The sequence below is a fragment of the Heterobasidion irregulare genome (genome assembly GCF_000320585.1).
Source record: "Heterobasidion irregulare TC 32-1 unplaced genomic scaffold scaffold_08, whole genome shotgun sequence".
Classification (NCBI taxonomy): Eukaryota; Fungi; Basidiomycota; class Agaricomycetes; order Russulales; family Bondarzewiaceae; genus Heterobasidion; species Heterobasidion irregulare.
The window spans coordinates 636,626-649,322 of NW_009258204.1; the positions used below are offsets into that span (position 1 = coordinate 636,626).

General features: G+C 49.2%; 4 protein-coding genes across 4 annotated transcripts; 2 read left to right on the top strand and 2 right to left on the bottom strand.

Annotated features, from left to right (window-relative positions):
* Window positions 1-2,699: 2,699 nt before the first annotated feature.
* Window positions 2,700-3,876, top strand: HETIRDRAFT_117521 (uncharacterized protein; the record flags this gene model as incomplete). The annotated part of the gene is made up of 5 exons (XM_009550762.1): window positions 2,700-2,814; window positions 3,003-3,044; window positions 3,072-3,107; window positions 3,597-3,707; window positions 3,797-3,876. 5 exons carry the CDS (start codon window positions 2,700-2,702, stop codon window positions 3,874-3,876), a joined length of 384 nt encoding a protein of 127 aa, XP_009549057.1.
* A 2,960-nt stretch (window positions 3,877-6,836) lies between these two features.
* On the bottom strand, window positions 6,837-9,037 carry HETIRDRAFT_453340 (uncharacterized protein; the record flags this gene model as incomplete). The annotated part of the gene is made up of 5 exons (XM_009550763.1): window positions 6,837-7,345; window positions 7,420-8,131; window positions 8,197-8,801; window positions 8,863-8,921; window positions 9,003-9,037. 5 exons carry the CDS (start codon window positions 9,035-9,037, stop codon window positions 6,837-6,839), a joined length of 1,920 nt encoding a protein of 639 aa, XP_009549058.1.
* Window positions 9,038-9,752: 715 nt separating this feature from the next.
* Window positions 9,753-11,318, top strand: HETIRDRAFT_386942 (uncharacterized protein; the record flags this gene model as incomplete). Its single annotated transcript, XM_009550764.1, has 2 exons — window positions 9,753-10,200; window positions 10,290-11,318. 2 exons carry the CDS (start codon window positions 9,753-9,755, stop codon window positions 11,231-11,233), a joined length of 1,392 nt encoding a protein of 463 aa, XP_009549059.1. The 3' UTR covers window positions 11,234-11,318.
* Window positions 11,319-11,412: 94 nt separating this feature from the next.
* HETIRDRAFT_410717 (uncharacterized protein) lies at window positions 11,413-12,576 on the bottom strand. Its single transcript, XM_009550765.1, has 4 exons — window positions 12,175-12,576; window positions 12,102-12,118; window positions 11,881-12,043; window positions 11,413-11,831 (listed from the first exon to the last, which is right to left on the bottom strand). Exons 1-4 carry the CDS (start codon window positions 12,541-12,543, stop codon window positions 11,493-11,495), a joined length of 888 nt encoding a protein of 295 aa, XP_009549060.1. The 5' UTR covers window positions 12,544-12,576; the 3' UTR covers window positions 11,413-11,492.
* Window positions 12,577-12,697: the final 121 nt, after the last annotated feature.

The window sequence follows — 12,697 nt, forward strand, 5'->3', positions numbered from 1 at the left end:
CTTTCCGGCTGCCTTTGATTTTGCCGACTTGTCTTCCTCCACGTACTCGTCTGCGCTCCCGCCGTCGCCGCCTCCATCGCTCGACGCCTCGGCCTCGGCCACCATCGCCATGCTCTGCTTCTGCTCCTGGGCCTCTTTCTCTTCCACTTTCGATTCCTTTCCGCTGGGGGCGCTCGCGTCCACGGCTTCGAGTGCCTCGGGACCGTCGTAATCCACTACACAAAAAATCAAATAAAAAATAGGAGCCCAAGTCAGCGAACGTCCTCTTGATCATCCATGACGGCGTCCCGCAACAGACTAACAAAAAAAATATAACGAAAATAGCGAAGAAATGTGTCGCGTGCACCGGTGCACAAAAAACAAACTGGTGCTCTTTGCGTCTCTTCCACCTGCAGCGCATGTGCAATCGGCTTATGTTCAAGACGTGCGATGGACGACGTACGACGTGCGACGACGGCCAAACGCACGGCAAGCATAACGAATATTTGCCGCGCGGCCTGCATGCGCACCTGGCATGCCCCTGGCAGGCAGGAAAACATGTCCGGGCGGCTATCACTCATAATATGGGCAAAAAAGCGCCCGAGGCGCGAGGCGGGCGGAGACGGAACGCTCAGCCGTACGTAGGAGGACGATCTTGAGAGACCGACGCGCGCAGGCACACGTGGAGCACCAGCAGACGTTGTTACAAAACGACAGACGCATGGAAGAGTACATAGGTGCCAAAAATAGAAGGGGTACGGAGGAGAGTCGGCTGTGCGGGTGCGGGAGGAGGAGCAGGTGGCTCCGGGAGGAAAGCGGCGATGGCGGGGAAACTTCTGGTACTTACTGACTGTGCGCCTGCCCGTCTGCTCTGAACACTGTGGACAAACGTACACCTCTGTGCGGTCGTGGTCAGCGGTTGACTAAAAACCCCAAACAAGAAAGAAACCCGCGAGACTCACTTATTTCGCTCGCATCTTCCTCGTCGAGGTCAATACACCGGAAATGGAACCTGTGGCATGCCGTCAGTCTCGTCAGCGGCTCTCCGAGCAGCGGGGGCGCGGGGCAGCGTACCAGTCGTCGCACAGCCCGCACTGCACCATCGGCGACCCGTCGTCTGGCCCTTTACACAGACAGTACAACTTCTTCGACTTCGCCCTTGACCTCGTCGCCCGCCCGCGCGTCGCCGCCGTAGTCGTCTTCGCCCTCGTGCGTGCCAGGGCCGCTTGCGTGGTGGTGGCGGCGGCGACATCGGCGGACGTCGATGCGGGGGCCGCAGTGCGCGGGGGTTGCGTTGCGGCGTTCTCCTTGTCTGCGCTGCCGCTCGCAGTGGACGCCTTGCGGAGCCGCGTGCGCAGGGTGCGTGTGGGCGACTCCGCTGCGTCCGCGAGGGGCACGCTTGTCGTCGATAATGATTCTGCGTCCAGCGCCGTGGCGGCCGCGGCGCGTGTCGTCATCGCTGTCGTTGCGGCCGTCGTTGCGTGTACACGGTCAATCCCAGCAAAAAGGGGGTTTTTTCAACGAAAGCGCAAGAGAAAAACCGAGAGAAAAGACAGTCGAGCTGCGAGAACGAGATAACTGTCCTGCGGTGGCCTTGAAAGAAGTGTGCGGAGGCCTGGTCAGTGCGTCGTCGTTGGTCTTGCGTAAACAGCCGGTATCAGAAGTCGCTGTTGCAGGGAAGGGGTATGGATGACTCCCTGGAGACGCCGTTGCGCCGCCGCACATGCGAAATTTAGAGTTGCAGCTCCGCGGGCGGCGCAGCCACCCCGTGGACTTGTTCAGCCACCCTCAGCCACCCTTAGCCACTCCCAGCCGCCCACAGCCACCCGCAACCACATTGCACGGCAATTGGGTCAACAATCTCTCGTCAGCCATCTATAATTGTGGTCTATTAGGGTGCCACAGCCTTTGAAGTTGAATAATATCCTACAGGCCTGAACTCTGAATTTTCTGAACTCTGTTCTCAGTATGTGCAATGTCCCTTTGTAGCCTTCTCACATAATGCAAGCAAAGGCATGCTTACACACTCACACCCACACTTACACCCACACATACTAGATATGCCAATGGAGATTGCTCCCACCCTAATACAGCACTGCCCATCCTCACCAGGCCACAGGCTGGCCCATCATTGATGTGTCCCTAGGCTCTACCCTCTGCTTATCACTTTCTATTCCACCACATCAAGCTTCATGTTTTTGTGCCTTACAACCTGGCCTTATTATGCAGGTACAGACAGATAAGTGCCCTATGGACTCCTATAGTCTGCTCTCTCCTAAGCCAGCAATCTCTGTGTCCTTGTGATGCAGGCTTGTTTGTTCATGCTATTACCAGAGGTAGACACTCCCTATCACCTCCTATTGCCTATTGTAGCATATGGCTCAACATGGCTTATGATGCCTTGACAGGCTCTACTACTATTAGGTTGAAAATCTATTATGTGCACCGATGCATAAGAAGTGTTAAGCCGGCTAGGCTTAGTCGCGTGCACGTGATGCACTAAGAGGGGTTCCCTGGGCTAAAGCTGATTGTGATGGCCCAACGTATAAAGACGACGGCTCGTCTTTGGGCTTGTTCCAAGAAAGGCTGATCTGTATTGATCTTCTCCTCGAAGAGTCGAAGGAGATGCTGGTTGATCACGTGGCGGTGTTTGTCTGGTATGAACAAGTCCTCTCCGATACAACAGATGACTTCAGAGGGTTCCCAATGGATGATTCGATATGCGGCGAGTCCTTGATAGGTTGCAGGCGGTAGAGAATGATAAGAGCAATGAGACGAATCCAGTGCTTTGTCAGACTGAGTATGGTTCTTTAGATCTGACAGAGATCGCAAAGCGTGAGCTGAAGGTAGCCAGACGCCGGGCGCAGTGCTGAGATCAAGATGTATACAAAGTGAACGAGCTGAGACTTCTAAGAAGCTCAGCTCTCCTATATATAGTACATGACTATTTAGGGCGGGACGGACATATGGTCTGTGCTTCTAAACACTAAGTACTATCAACAATTGATGCATGTAAGCCGCAGTCATTGTTCGTACTCCGCGGCTCTTCGATGTAACCATATACAGTAAGTATATCAAATGTCTGTCCGCAGCAATATGCAATCAGGAACCGATCGCGATCGACATCAGTAAGCACTATAAGAAGGAATCATAATATGTAAGCGTTCATGCGTCAGCATGTAAATGGTAACCGGTCCGAGTCCGAGTCATGTGCGTAGCTCATGACCATGTCTTGAGTCACGTGCCTAGACGCGTGTCAAGTCACAGTCCTAGTCATTAATAGTTCAAGTCCGAGGAAACACCTGACCTTCCCTTCTGTCCACGTGCCAAGCACATGTTAGGACGCGGTCCTAACAAGAAGGATCTCTAGGCTATAATTTTACAGTATTGTGTAGCTATAGGCTCTAATGTATAAAGACAATAGATTACCTTTGGACTCTTTGGAGGAATTTGGGGTCATAGTCTGTTAAGCCACTAGGCTTTCTTGTATGAACCAGATGCACTAAGAGGGGCTCCCTAGGCTAAAGTTGATAGTGACAGCCCAACAGATAAAGATGACAGCTCGTCTTTGGGCATTATTCAGAAAGTGTTAATCACTATTGATTCGGTCCTTGAAGAAATAGAGGAGATGCTGGTTAATGAGGTGTCTCTGTTCGTCTGGGATGAACAAGTCTTCACCAATGCAGCAAATGACTTCAGAGGGGTCCCAATGGATGACCTGGTAGGCTGTGAGTCCTTGATCAGTGGCAGGTGGTAGAGAATGAGGAGAGCATTGAGATAAGTCTAGTGCCTTGTCAGACTGAGTATGGTTCTATAGATATGGCAGAGCTCACGAAGCATAGGCTGAAGGGGCCAGACGCCAGGTGTAGTACAGAGATCGAGATGTATACAAAGTGAATAAGCTGATCTTCTAAGAAGCTCAGCTCTCCTATTTATAGTACAAGCTATTTAGGGCCAGATGGAAACATGGTCTGTGCTTCCAAATGCTAAGTAAGCCAGATGATTAGGATCCATAGTCCACAGTTGTAGTCCAACTCTGTGGCTTTTTGATGTAACCATATATAGTAAGTATATCAAATGTCTGTCTGCAGCAATATCAAATGGAACTCGATCATAGTCGACTTTAGTGAGCCACATAGAAAATGAGGGAGTGAGTAGTCATAGTATCATAAGTATTCATGCATCAGCATGTAAATATAAATAGTTCTGAGTCTAAGTCATGTGCAAAGCTCATAACTATGTCCTGAGTCACGTGCCTAGACATGTGTCAAGTCACAGTCCTAGTTGTTAATGTCCAAGTCCTATGAAGTACCTGACCTTCCCTTCTATCCACGTGCAAAGCATGTGTTAGAATGCAGTCCTAACATAGTCTGCCTTGTCCTTAAAGAAATAAAGGAGGTGGTCTTCAAGTTCTTCTCAATAGTATGGAGGAATAAGATGATCCTCTCCTGTCTAACAGATGACATAGAGAGGTGTCCAACTAGAAACTTAGAAGGCTACAAAGCTGGTATAGACAAAGGTAAATAAAGAGAGATAAGAGAAGGAAGATAACATCTGAAAAAACACCCCCTTGTATTAGCTCTGGATTATATCTAATAGTGTCTAAAAGTATCTAAAAGTGTTGATAGCATCTAACAGTGTCTAATTTCCTAATTGGGAGCAACATATTATGAGCACTGGATTGGTTTCTAATTTTATAATATTAGCACTAATTTCATACCAAGAAATCTTTAATTAGCAGTAGGAAATAGTAAGTACTACTGCTCTATCAGTAAGAAGGTAAAGATATAGCACATTCTATACTGTTTCAGCATATTACTCTCCTTCATATATACCTGCACCATTATCTTGTAGCTCTTTTGCTAACTTTCCAGCTGCGTTTACAAGGGATATAGAAAGAGAAATATACATTGATGCCCTAGTTACTTTGTTGGCAGCTTAGCAGCTGCTATAAGAGACTATGAAGACCTCATTACCTTGGCCTTGCATACTATAGGACACAATATGCAGGGTTGGGCTTATGGATGTGCTACATGCAGCCTTGTAGACCTTGTCTATTAGTGCAGTGGTCAATACTGTCTTGTGTAGCACACAATTGTTATTACCATTGATATTATAATTTTTAGCACCATTCACATTGTTTATTGCCTTGTTATATAGAAGATGCTCAAACTTGGTGTTTTTCTCTAGCTATAGGGCTGTGGAAAAGACAGTCATGTTGGTATGTGATGCCAGAATAATATATTTGCTTGTCATGTAGAAAATATGTGTGCCAAGCATATTAAGATTATCTCTAACAATATTGTGCTTATTTATACATAGGCATGCCATATATATACCCTTGTCTATACCCTCTACCTTACTAGTGGCTATTTGGAAAACCCTTCTCTCTTATTAGATCTGAATTATTGATAATTATTAATAATACTAATTTGAGCTAATTATGGCTAATTATTCATAATCATGTTTTTGATCAAATTTTTAAATTAAGGTGTCTATACTAGTAGAGTCTCATTGAATATTACACTCAATCATAGTTTTACACATTCTAAATCCAAATTGTATAAGTGCCATAATTTGTTTTTACCCTATATAAAGTGTACTATTTATTTTCCATTGGTTTATTATCTTTTTAGCTGGTGTTTAAAATAAATCCTAAAAGGTCTAACTTTTTGGGCATTTATTGACCTGTTTATTTATTAGATAGAAGAACAATGAATGTTGAATAAAATTAAAGATGCTGAGATTGCCTATATTATGTCTACTTATTTAGATTACCAAGTTATTATATTAGACCTTGTGGCTTAGTGGTTGAGAGCATCTGTCCCGGGTGCTTATATACATGAGGTTGTTGGTTCAACTCTGGCAGAAGGCAAGTTTGTTATAAGGTATATTCTGTGTTTAGGTATTTAATTAGTGTTCTAATAAACATGACTCTATAAGAAGGCTATGAGAACTATAATGCTTGATATATTACTATTTTTCCGAAACTTCAAGTTATAATCAATCCCAATAATTCCTAATTTAGGAAAATTATGTCTAATTAGAACAGGTTTAGGGGGGGGGGGGGGGGGGGGGGGGGGGTAAGCTAAAAATATCTAATCTTAATCTTTTATAATTTATTATAGCAGAGCATCAATTATAGCTAATTAGAGCTTAATACAAGGGAGTGGTTTTCTAGATGGTAAAGGCCCGATAAGTCATAATCATAACACACTGACACATAGGCCCATTATTAGATTACTGATACTTACTTATAAGAGGCCCACCACCTGTACTATACTTTAGCAAACCGCTCCCCCCTTTCCAGTCCCTCTCCTGCTCCCTCTGCCCTCTTGTTGTATCAGATAATACACATAGTGTTGTCCTTTCTCTCTAGTCTGCTTCTGCCCTTCCCGATCCCGATCTAGTTCCCAATACAGAGCCAAGTGTTGGGCACCCCTGCACCCTTCCACTAATTTAATAGCAGTGCAAAAGTCCCATGCTCCCACATGATATAATAAAATGCAGGTTGGACCTTTGTTGGCTTACTGCAGTGATATGTTGGACTTGTCGAGATTCAGCCAAGGCACACTGCATGACTACAAGACCTTACAGGTACCCTTCTCCGTCTTTTGAAAGCTTGCTTAGACATTGTGCCAACCTTCTCACCGGAATTAGGAAATACGAAGTGAATCCATCTTGTATAACTTATTTAAGGTAAGTTGCGAGCACAGACAGAGAAAACAAGGAAAAAAGAAAGGGGACGGTACGGATGGTAGAAAGCAAAACGAGACGGGCCGAGACGTAGAGACGGGTCGAGAGAAAGGGCAGTGCGACGGAAAGGCATCGTTGGGGGAGAGGTTGCCGACGGTAACTCAGGCATCGGCTGGGAGGACGAAAGCCTTGGGGTACTTCTTCTCGATCTCCTTCTTGAGGGCATAGAAGGGAGTGATGTAAGTCTTATCCGTCTTGGCAGTAGACCCTCCTCCACCCATCAGCAGACCAATGATACGACCGTCCCTGCCGACCACCATAGAGCCAGAGTCTCCTTCGTCGGAGAACTTCTCGTTCTCACCCGTCTTGGTGTCGTAGCCGCAGACAATGATCTCGACCGCCTTCGTTTCGATGCCTTGCTCGGAATGATGACGGGTAATCGACTCCAGCCCGTTAACGCGGCCGAAGGTGGTGCCGGTGGTACGACCATTCTTGACCGCCAGCAGATTCTTGGCGTTGTGGACGTCGTAGTTCTGCGGGTCGCGGAATTCGGCCTCGCGGACGTAGTCCTGGATCTGAAGAAGCAAGTCATCGGGCACATGGAAGTCGTGACGGTCGTGAAGCTGAGCGAACATATAATCTTCCCAATCAGCAGCGGTCTTGTTGCCGCCTGTAGACAAAGCGGCAAAACGGGGTGAAATAACCGGCAGTGAAAAGTGCCAAAAGAAGAGAAAACCGACGAACCGACGAAGACCTGATTGCCTTTGAAGTCCTTCATCTCCACCTTATCGTCGTCAATCTGGATCAAGGCCCAGTCGTACATAAACCCGTCGCTGCCGACCTCGATCTTGGCGCAGTGGAGAATGAACCCGAAAAGGCGGGAGGCGGTCGTGGTGTGGTTCTTGGTGACGTGGGAGTGGAGTTCGTTCGCCGCTCTGATCTTGTCCTTCGCCGCGGTGATCAAGTAAGTCAGTTCCTTTCGCTTCGCCGTGACATCAACAGCCTCGCTCTCTGCCGGCTCTGGGATCCTACGGAGGGGCGTCTCCCAGCTGGCAATAGCCCTCGACTGGTAACCAATAAACTTCATGATATCCTTGACGGAGTCATCGAATGATCCGCCGCCGAGGAGAATGATGTCCTCGCGCGGCTGGCTGTCGAACTTGCGCGTATACTCCTGGTTGTCAAAGAGCGGGGCCGGGTGGGCGACGTGGGCGCAGGTCAGGAGTACAGTGCGCTTGTCGGACTGGTCAGTGTTGAGGCGGAGGTACAAGCCGCCTGTACCCTCGTAGTAAGGCAACTTGTAAGGCGCGATAGCGAGACCGAGAGTAGGGGTGAACGGCTTCCGAAGGCCGGGAATGCCCTGCAATTCGTACGTCGGATCGAAGCCCATGAGCTTCCCCTGGCGGCGGTAAACGGATTCGATGAATGCGACTTGGATCTCGGGGAAGCCGGCTACCTAGAATACGAAAAAAAAGAAAGAAATTAACCTTTTGTTCATTCGTTATGTAAATGGTTACTTACATCGAGGATCCCATCGACGACTTCAGCAGCAGCCACAGCAGCTTCATATGCAAGGGAGCGCGGCTTCACGCCAATCGTGATCACGAATTCGCAAATCAAGGCCGCCTGACCTGCATTCGCGTAGGCGAGAGGATCAACCGCATTCCAGTCCACCTGGAGCGTCTCGAGCTCGGCGACGATGCTCCACGCAGTATCGAGCCAGATCGGCGCGATGCCGTGCTTGTAGATGGGACGGGCCGCGCGCATAATCTTCTGAGACTGAGGACCTTGGGCAACGGGCCATGCAGGCCCGGTCTTGTAAACGCAGGACGTGCCAGATCCATAGAAGTCCGTGATGGCAGCCGGATACTTGGCGAGTAGGTGACTCATGTGTTCCTCCTCGCTGACGAACCTGGTCTTGGAAGCTGCAAGGCCGGTCGAAGAGACGAGAGTCGCGGTAGGAGAAGGAATGAGAGAAGCAGTCGGGGAAGCGACCGTGTCATCGGAAGATGAAGACGAGACGGAAGACGAAGATGAGACGTAAGATAAGGATGGGTAGGAGGCGTCGACGCAGGCTGCGAGGAAAGCTGGGTCAAGGTTGGTTTCGGCGGCAAGTGAAAGCGACACTGCAGAGGGAAAAGAGCGATACCAGTTAAATAAGAGAAAAAAAAGGAGTGCCACCGGTACTTACTTGTGTCCGAAGCAGCGCAAGGGTCTGAAACGGATCGTTATGCGCGGGTTGAAGTCTGGAGACGGGTAGGAATAAGGGGGGGAATCAGTTCAAGAACGACTGAGGTCCAGGATTCCTGGTCCCAGAATGGCTGAACGGCATCAGTAAAAGTGACAAAACGTTAGTCTCCATGGCTGACCTTACACAGAAGATAGTTGTTCTGTGTATAAGGTCTGCTTCCAAAGGATGGAGCCTTGCACGTAGTACAATTGGCATGGGCGGATCCATGGGAAGCTTTCATCTATACTCGCCTAGTGAACTGAGGTCATGATAGCTGGCCCTACGTCGCGCTATAAATGATATATGTTTCTACGCTACAATAGATACAAATAGGTCTTCTTAGACCGGATTTTCACTGGGCTTGATCCCCCGTCCAAACTTCCCTCTCCGCGCACACACACAACTTTACAGTATATGCTGCATTCCCTAACGCATACGAGACTCCGCCACAGCAGTACTCTCTCCTCTTTGCGTCTAGCACGTCTATCCTTTTCCTCACCCATCTCCATCTCCACTCAAACCTCTCTGCATCTGCCATGTCGTTCATTGTCGAGCATGCCAGGTTCTCTCCGCAATCTCTTCAAATACACGTCAGGATCATGGCTGTAAGTTGTATATACATGTTGCTCTCCCAGTCTACGTTACCTGTCACTAATGCCACACAATTTTCAGCGTCAACAACGATCTTCGTCTCGCAGAGCGCGAGCATGAGTTCGACGACGGTGAGCTCCGTCGACTTGCGGCACAGTCCGTCGGTCGGACGCTTCAGGACGTCAACACCATGGAGAAGCTTGACGAGGGAGGCTTCAACCGCATCTTCCTCATCACCATGCACGACGGGTTCCAGATGATCGCTCGCATCCCGTACCCCGTCACGCAACCCAAGTTCTACGCTGTTGCCAGTGAGGTTGCCACGATGGCCTTCCTCCGTGCCCATGACCTGCCCGTTCCCAAGGTGTACGGCTACTCTCCTACGTCAGACAATGCTGCGAAGACCGAGTACATCTTCATGGAGTTCGTGAAGGGTACGAAGCTCACCGACCTGTGGATGCAGTTAAAGGAAACGGATCTCGCCTCCGTCTTGCGTCAGCTTGTTAAGCTCGAGTCCCACATCATGTCGATCCCCTTCCCGGCTGGTGGAAGCCTTTACTTCGTCGATGACTTGGAAAAGGTAGCAGGGGAGAAGACGGGCATCCAGATGTCGCTCAAGGGCAAACACTTCTGTATCGGTCCAGATGTCAGGTTGCATATGTGGTATGGGAGGAGATCGCATCTCGATGTGAACCGAGGACCCTGTAAATCTCTCTCTCTTTCTGTGTGTGTGTGTGTGGTGTGTGTTGTCATGTCATTGAACTTTCCGGAACTAATCTACATTGTTATATAGACGAAAACGCAGAGGCAGCACTCGCAGCAGCCGCACGCAAGGAGATAGCGTACCTGGAACGTTTTGGTCAACCTCTGCTCCCGTTCCAGCGCGGGAGAAGGGAGGCGTACAAGTACGAGAAGCAGTCGCCTCTGGACCACAGCAAGAATCTCCAACGCTACCTTCTCATGGCCTCTTCGCTCATTCCCAACAACCGATCCCTCCGAGCATTCTGCATCCGTCATCCTGATCTCCAGCCGAGCAACATCATGGTGTCAACCTCGCCAGACTCTGGTCAGCTGGAGATTATAGGCCTGCTCGACTGGCAACATGCTCCCATCCTGCCCCGCTTCCTCCTCGCTGGTATACCAGATCGACTTCAGAACTACGATGACCCGGACTCGCGGAACCTCATCCCACCGTCATTTTCACTGAATGCAGACAATATGGAAGAATCCGAGCTGATGGAAGCCGTTGGACTCCACCACGCCCGTCTCGTCCACTTCCACTACGCCAAGGGCACGGAGGAGCTCAACAATCTTCACCATGACGCCCTATCGGACTCGGCGTCTATCTTCATCCGTCGCCTCTTCTACCAAGCTGGTGCTCCCTGGGAGGCTGAGACCCATGACCTCAAGGCTCTGCTAGTCGAGGTGACTGAGAAGTGGGGGGAGCTTGCGGGGGCAGGCGTTCCGTGCCCCGTCGAGTTCGAGCCTGACGACGTGAGCAGGACGAAGGCATTTAGTGAGAGGCTGCAGCTGGCCGACGAGAACATCCAGAACATACGAGGCATGATCGGTTTCGAGACGGAGACGTGGGTCCCTAGCGACCAATACAGGAAAGCCAAGTCTCTCGCCGAGCTGGTGAAGCTGAAGGTTTTGATGGAGATTCCGAAGGGAGAGCTCCGAGACAAGACTGAGGCGAATTGGTTCTTGGACAATATGGACGAGGAGGATTACATGTAGTTTGTGGTTCGCTACACCGCCAGGACCTCCTTCAGGGTCATCTCAGCTTCCAGCAGATGATACAGGAGTCGTTCGAGACTCACACAAGAGCTAAAATGCCCGCATCTCCACGCAGTTGAAACAGCAAATTTCAGGTTAGAACGAAGATGATTAGGCCCCATCTCAGCTTCAACAAACATGTGTCAAACACACTGTACATTTTTCTGGAAAGGGAAGTAGTGCTACTACAACGCACGAAGCTATATCATACAAGTGATATTCAAGCTCGGTAGATACTACCGCCACCACTCTCTGCAAAACATTTCCCAAAATAACGGTCGCATAACTTTTGTGTCAACCTGTGAACCAATCTAATCGTCTGTCTCTGGAAGTGCGCGATGCTTCCAATCACAAAACGGACACTGAAAATGATGTACTGAACAAGAAGAAGCGTGGCTGCTAGTGTTGAGATGCATAGGGCGGTCTGCCAGCATATGGACCAAGACATACTGATCAGAAATAATGCCATCGAGCACACCGACACAGCGAGCATTAAGAGAGGGACTCGGGAAGTGATCGCAAAAAAAACTAGGGAGGAGTACACGCCCGTCGCGAGAATCTGAGGGATGCTGAGAACGAACATTGAAAATTGATTACTTGTTGCTCACTTTGAATCTGGAACCGCTAGCGCTACTGAACTTCAACAATAGCATAACGTCCACCGCAAGGCCGACTCCAGTGGCAACACTGCATACGGCCACAAATTGCACAACGCATTCATGCAGATCGAACACGCCATCGGGAGTGAAGCCAAAGATTGTAACGACAAGGCTGCGGTTAGCAAAACAATCAGTGAGATATTATTGAGGGTGTCGCACATATTACTCACGCAGCCATTCCCAGAAGCTGTTCACAAACATGTCAGGAACGGATCTGAGGACGAGAACATATGGGGAGCTTACGGATGCACCCACAGTATACCATTCTGCCACTAACTTGCCCGAGATAACATCATAATTATCTGCCTCTCTCAGCTGGTCATAGTACGTGATAGCTCCAAAGGCAGATACACCATTGGATTTGATGTAGGAAGAGGCTTTGGCTAATCTTCCCCAACCGCTCCAGGCAGATGAGGGAGGGATCTCAACACGCGAAAAATCTCGATATTCGTCAGACTGCGTTTTCATAGCCGCGTCACTGATATTCTGCTCCAAAGAGCATGGTCCTTCGGGATCGGGTAGAATCTCAGCGCTCCTCTTAAAAGAATAACGTTCTGATGATGATGGACCATCCGCATCGTCAAGTGAAGGGATATTAATTTGATGCCGCATGTGACTGCCACATTCCGCAGATACTGCTCCAGTTTCCAAGTCAGAGAGAGCAAGGATTAGCGCATTTGAGTCGTAAAGTTGCAAGTAGCGCCGCCAGTAGGAGAGGATCGCCTGTAAGACAACTCATTCAGCTCATTTTAAAATCTATCAAGCA

Bases quoted from the DNA above. Each gene is read 5' to 3' on its own strand.
- HETIRDRAFT_410717 (XM_009550765.1), bottom strand. From the start codon at position 12,543: ATGCGGCATCAAATTAATATCCCTTCACTTGACGATGCGGATGGTCCA. The intron at 11,832-11,880 runs GTGAGCAACAAG...AGCATCCCTCAG, and splicing joins CTAGCGGTTCCAGATTCAAA to ATTCTCGCGACGGGCGTGTA.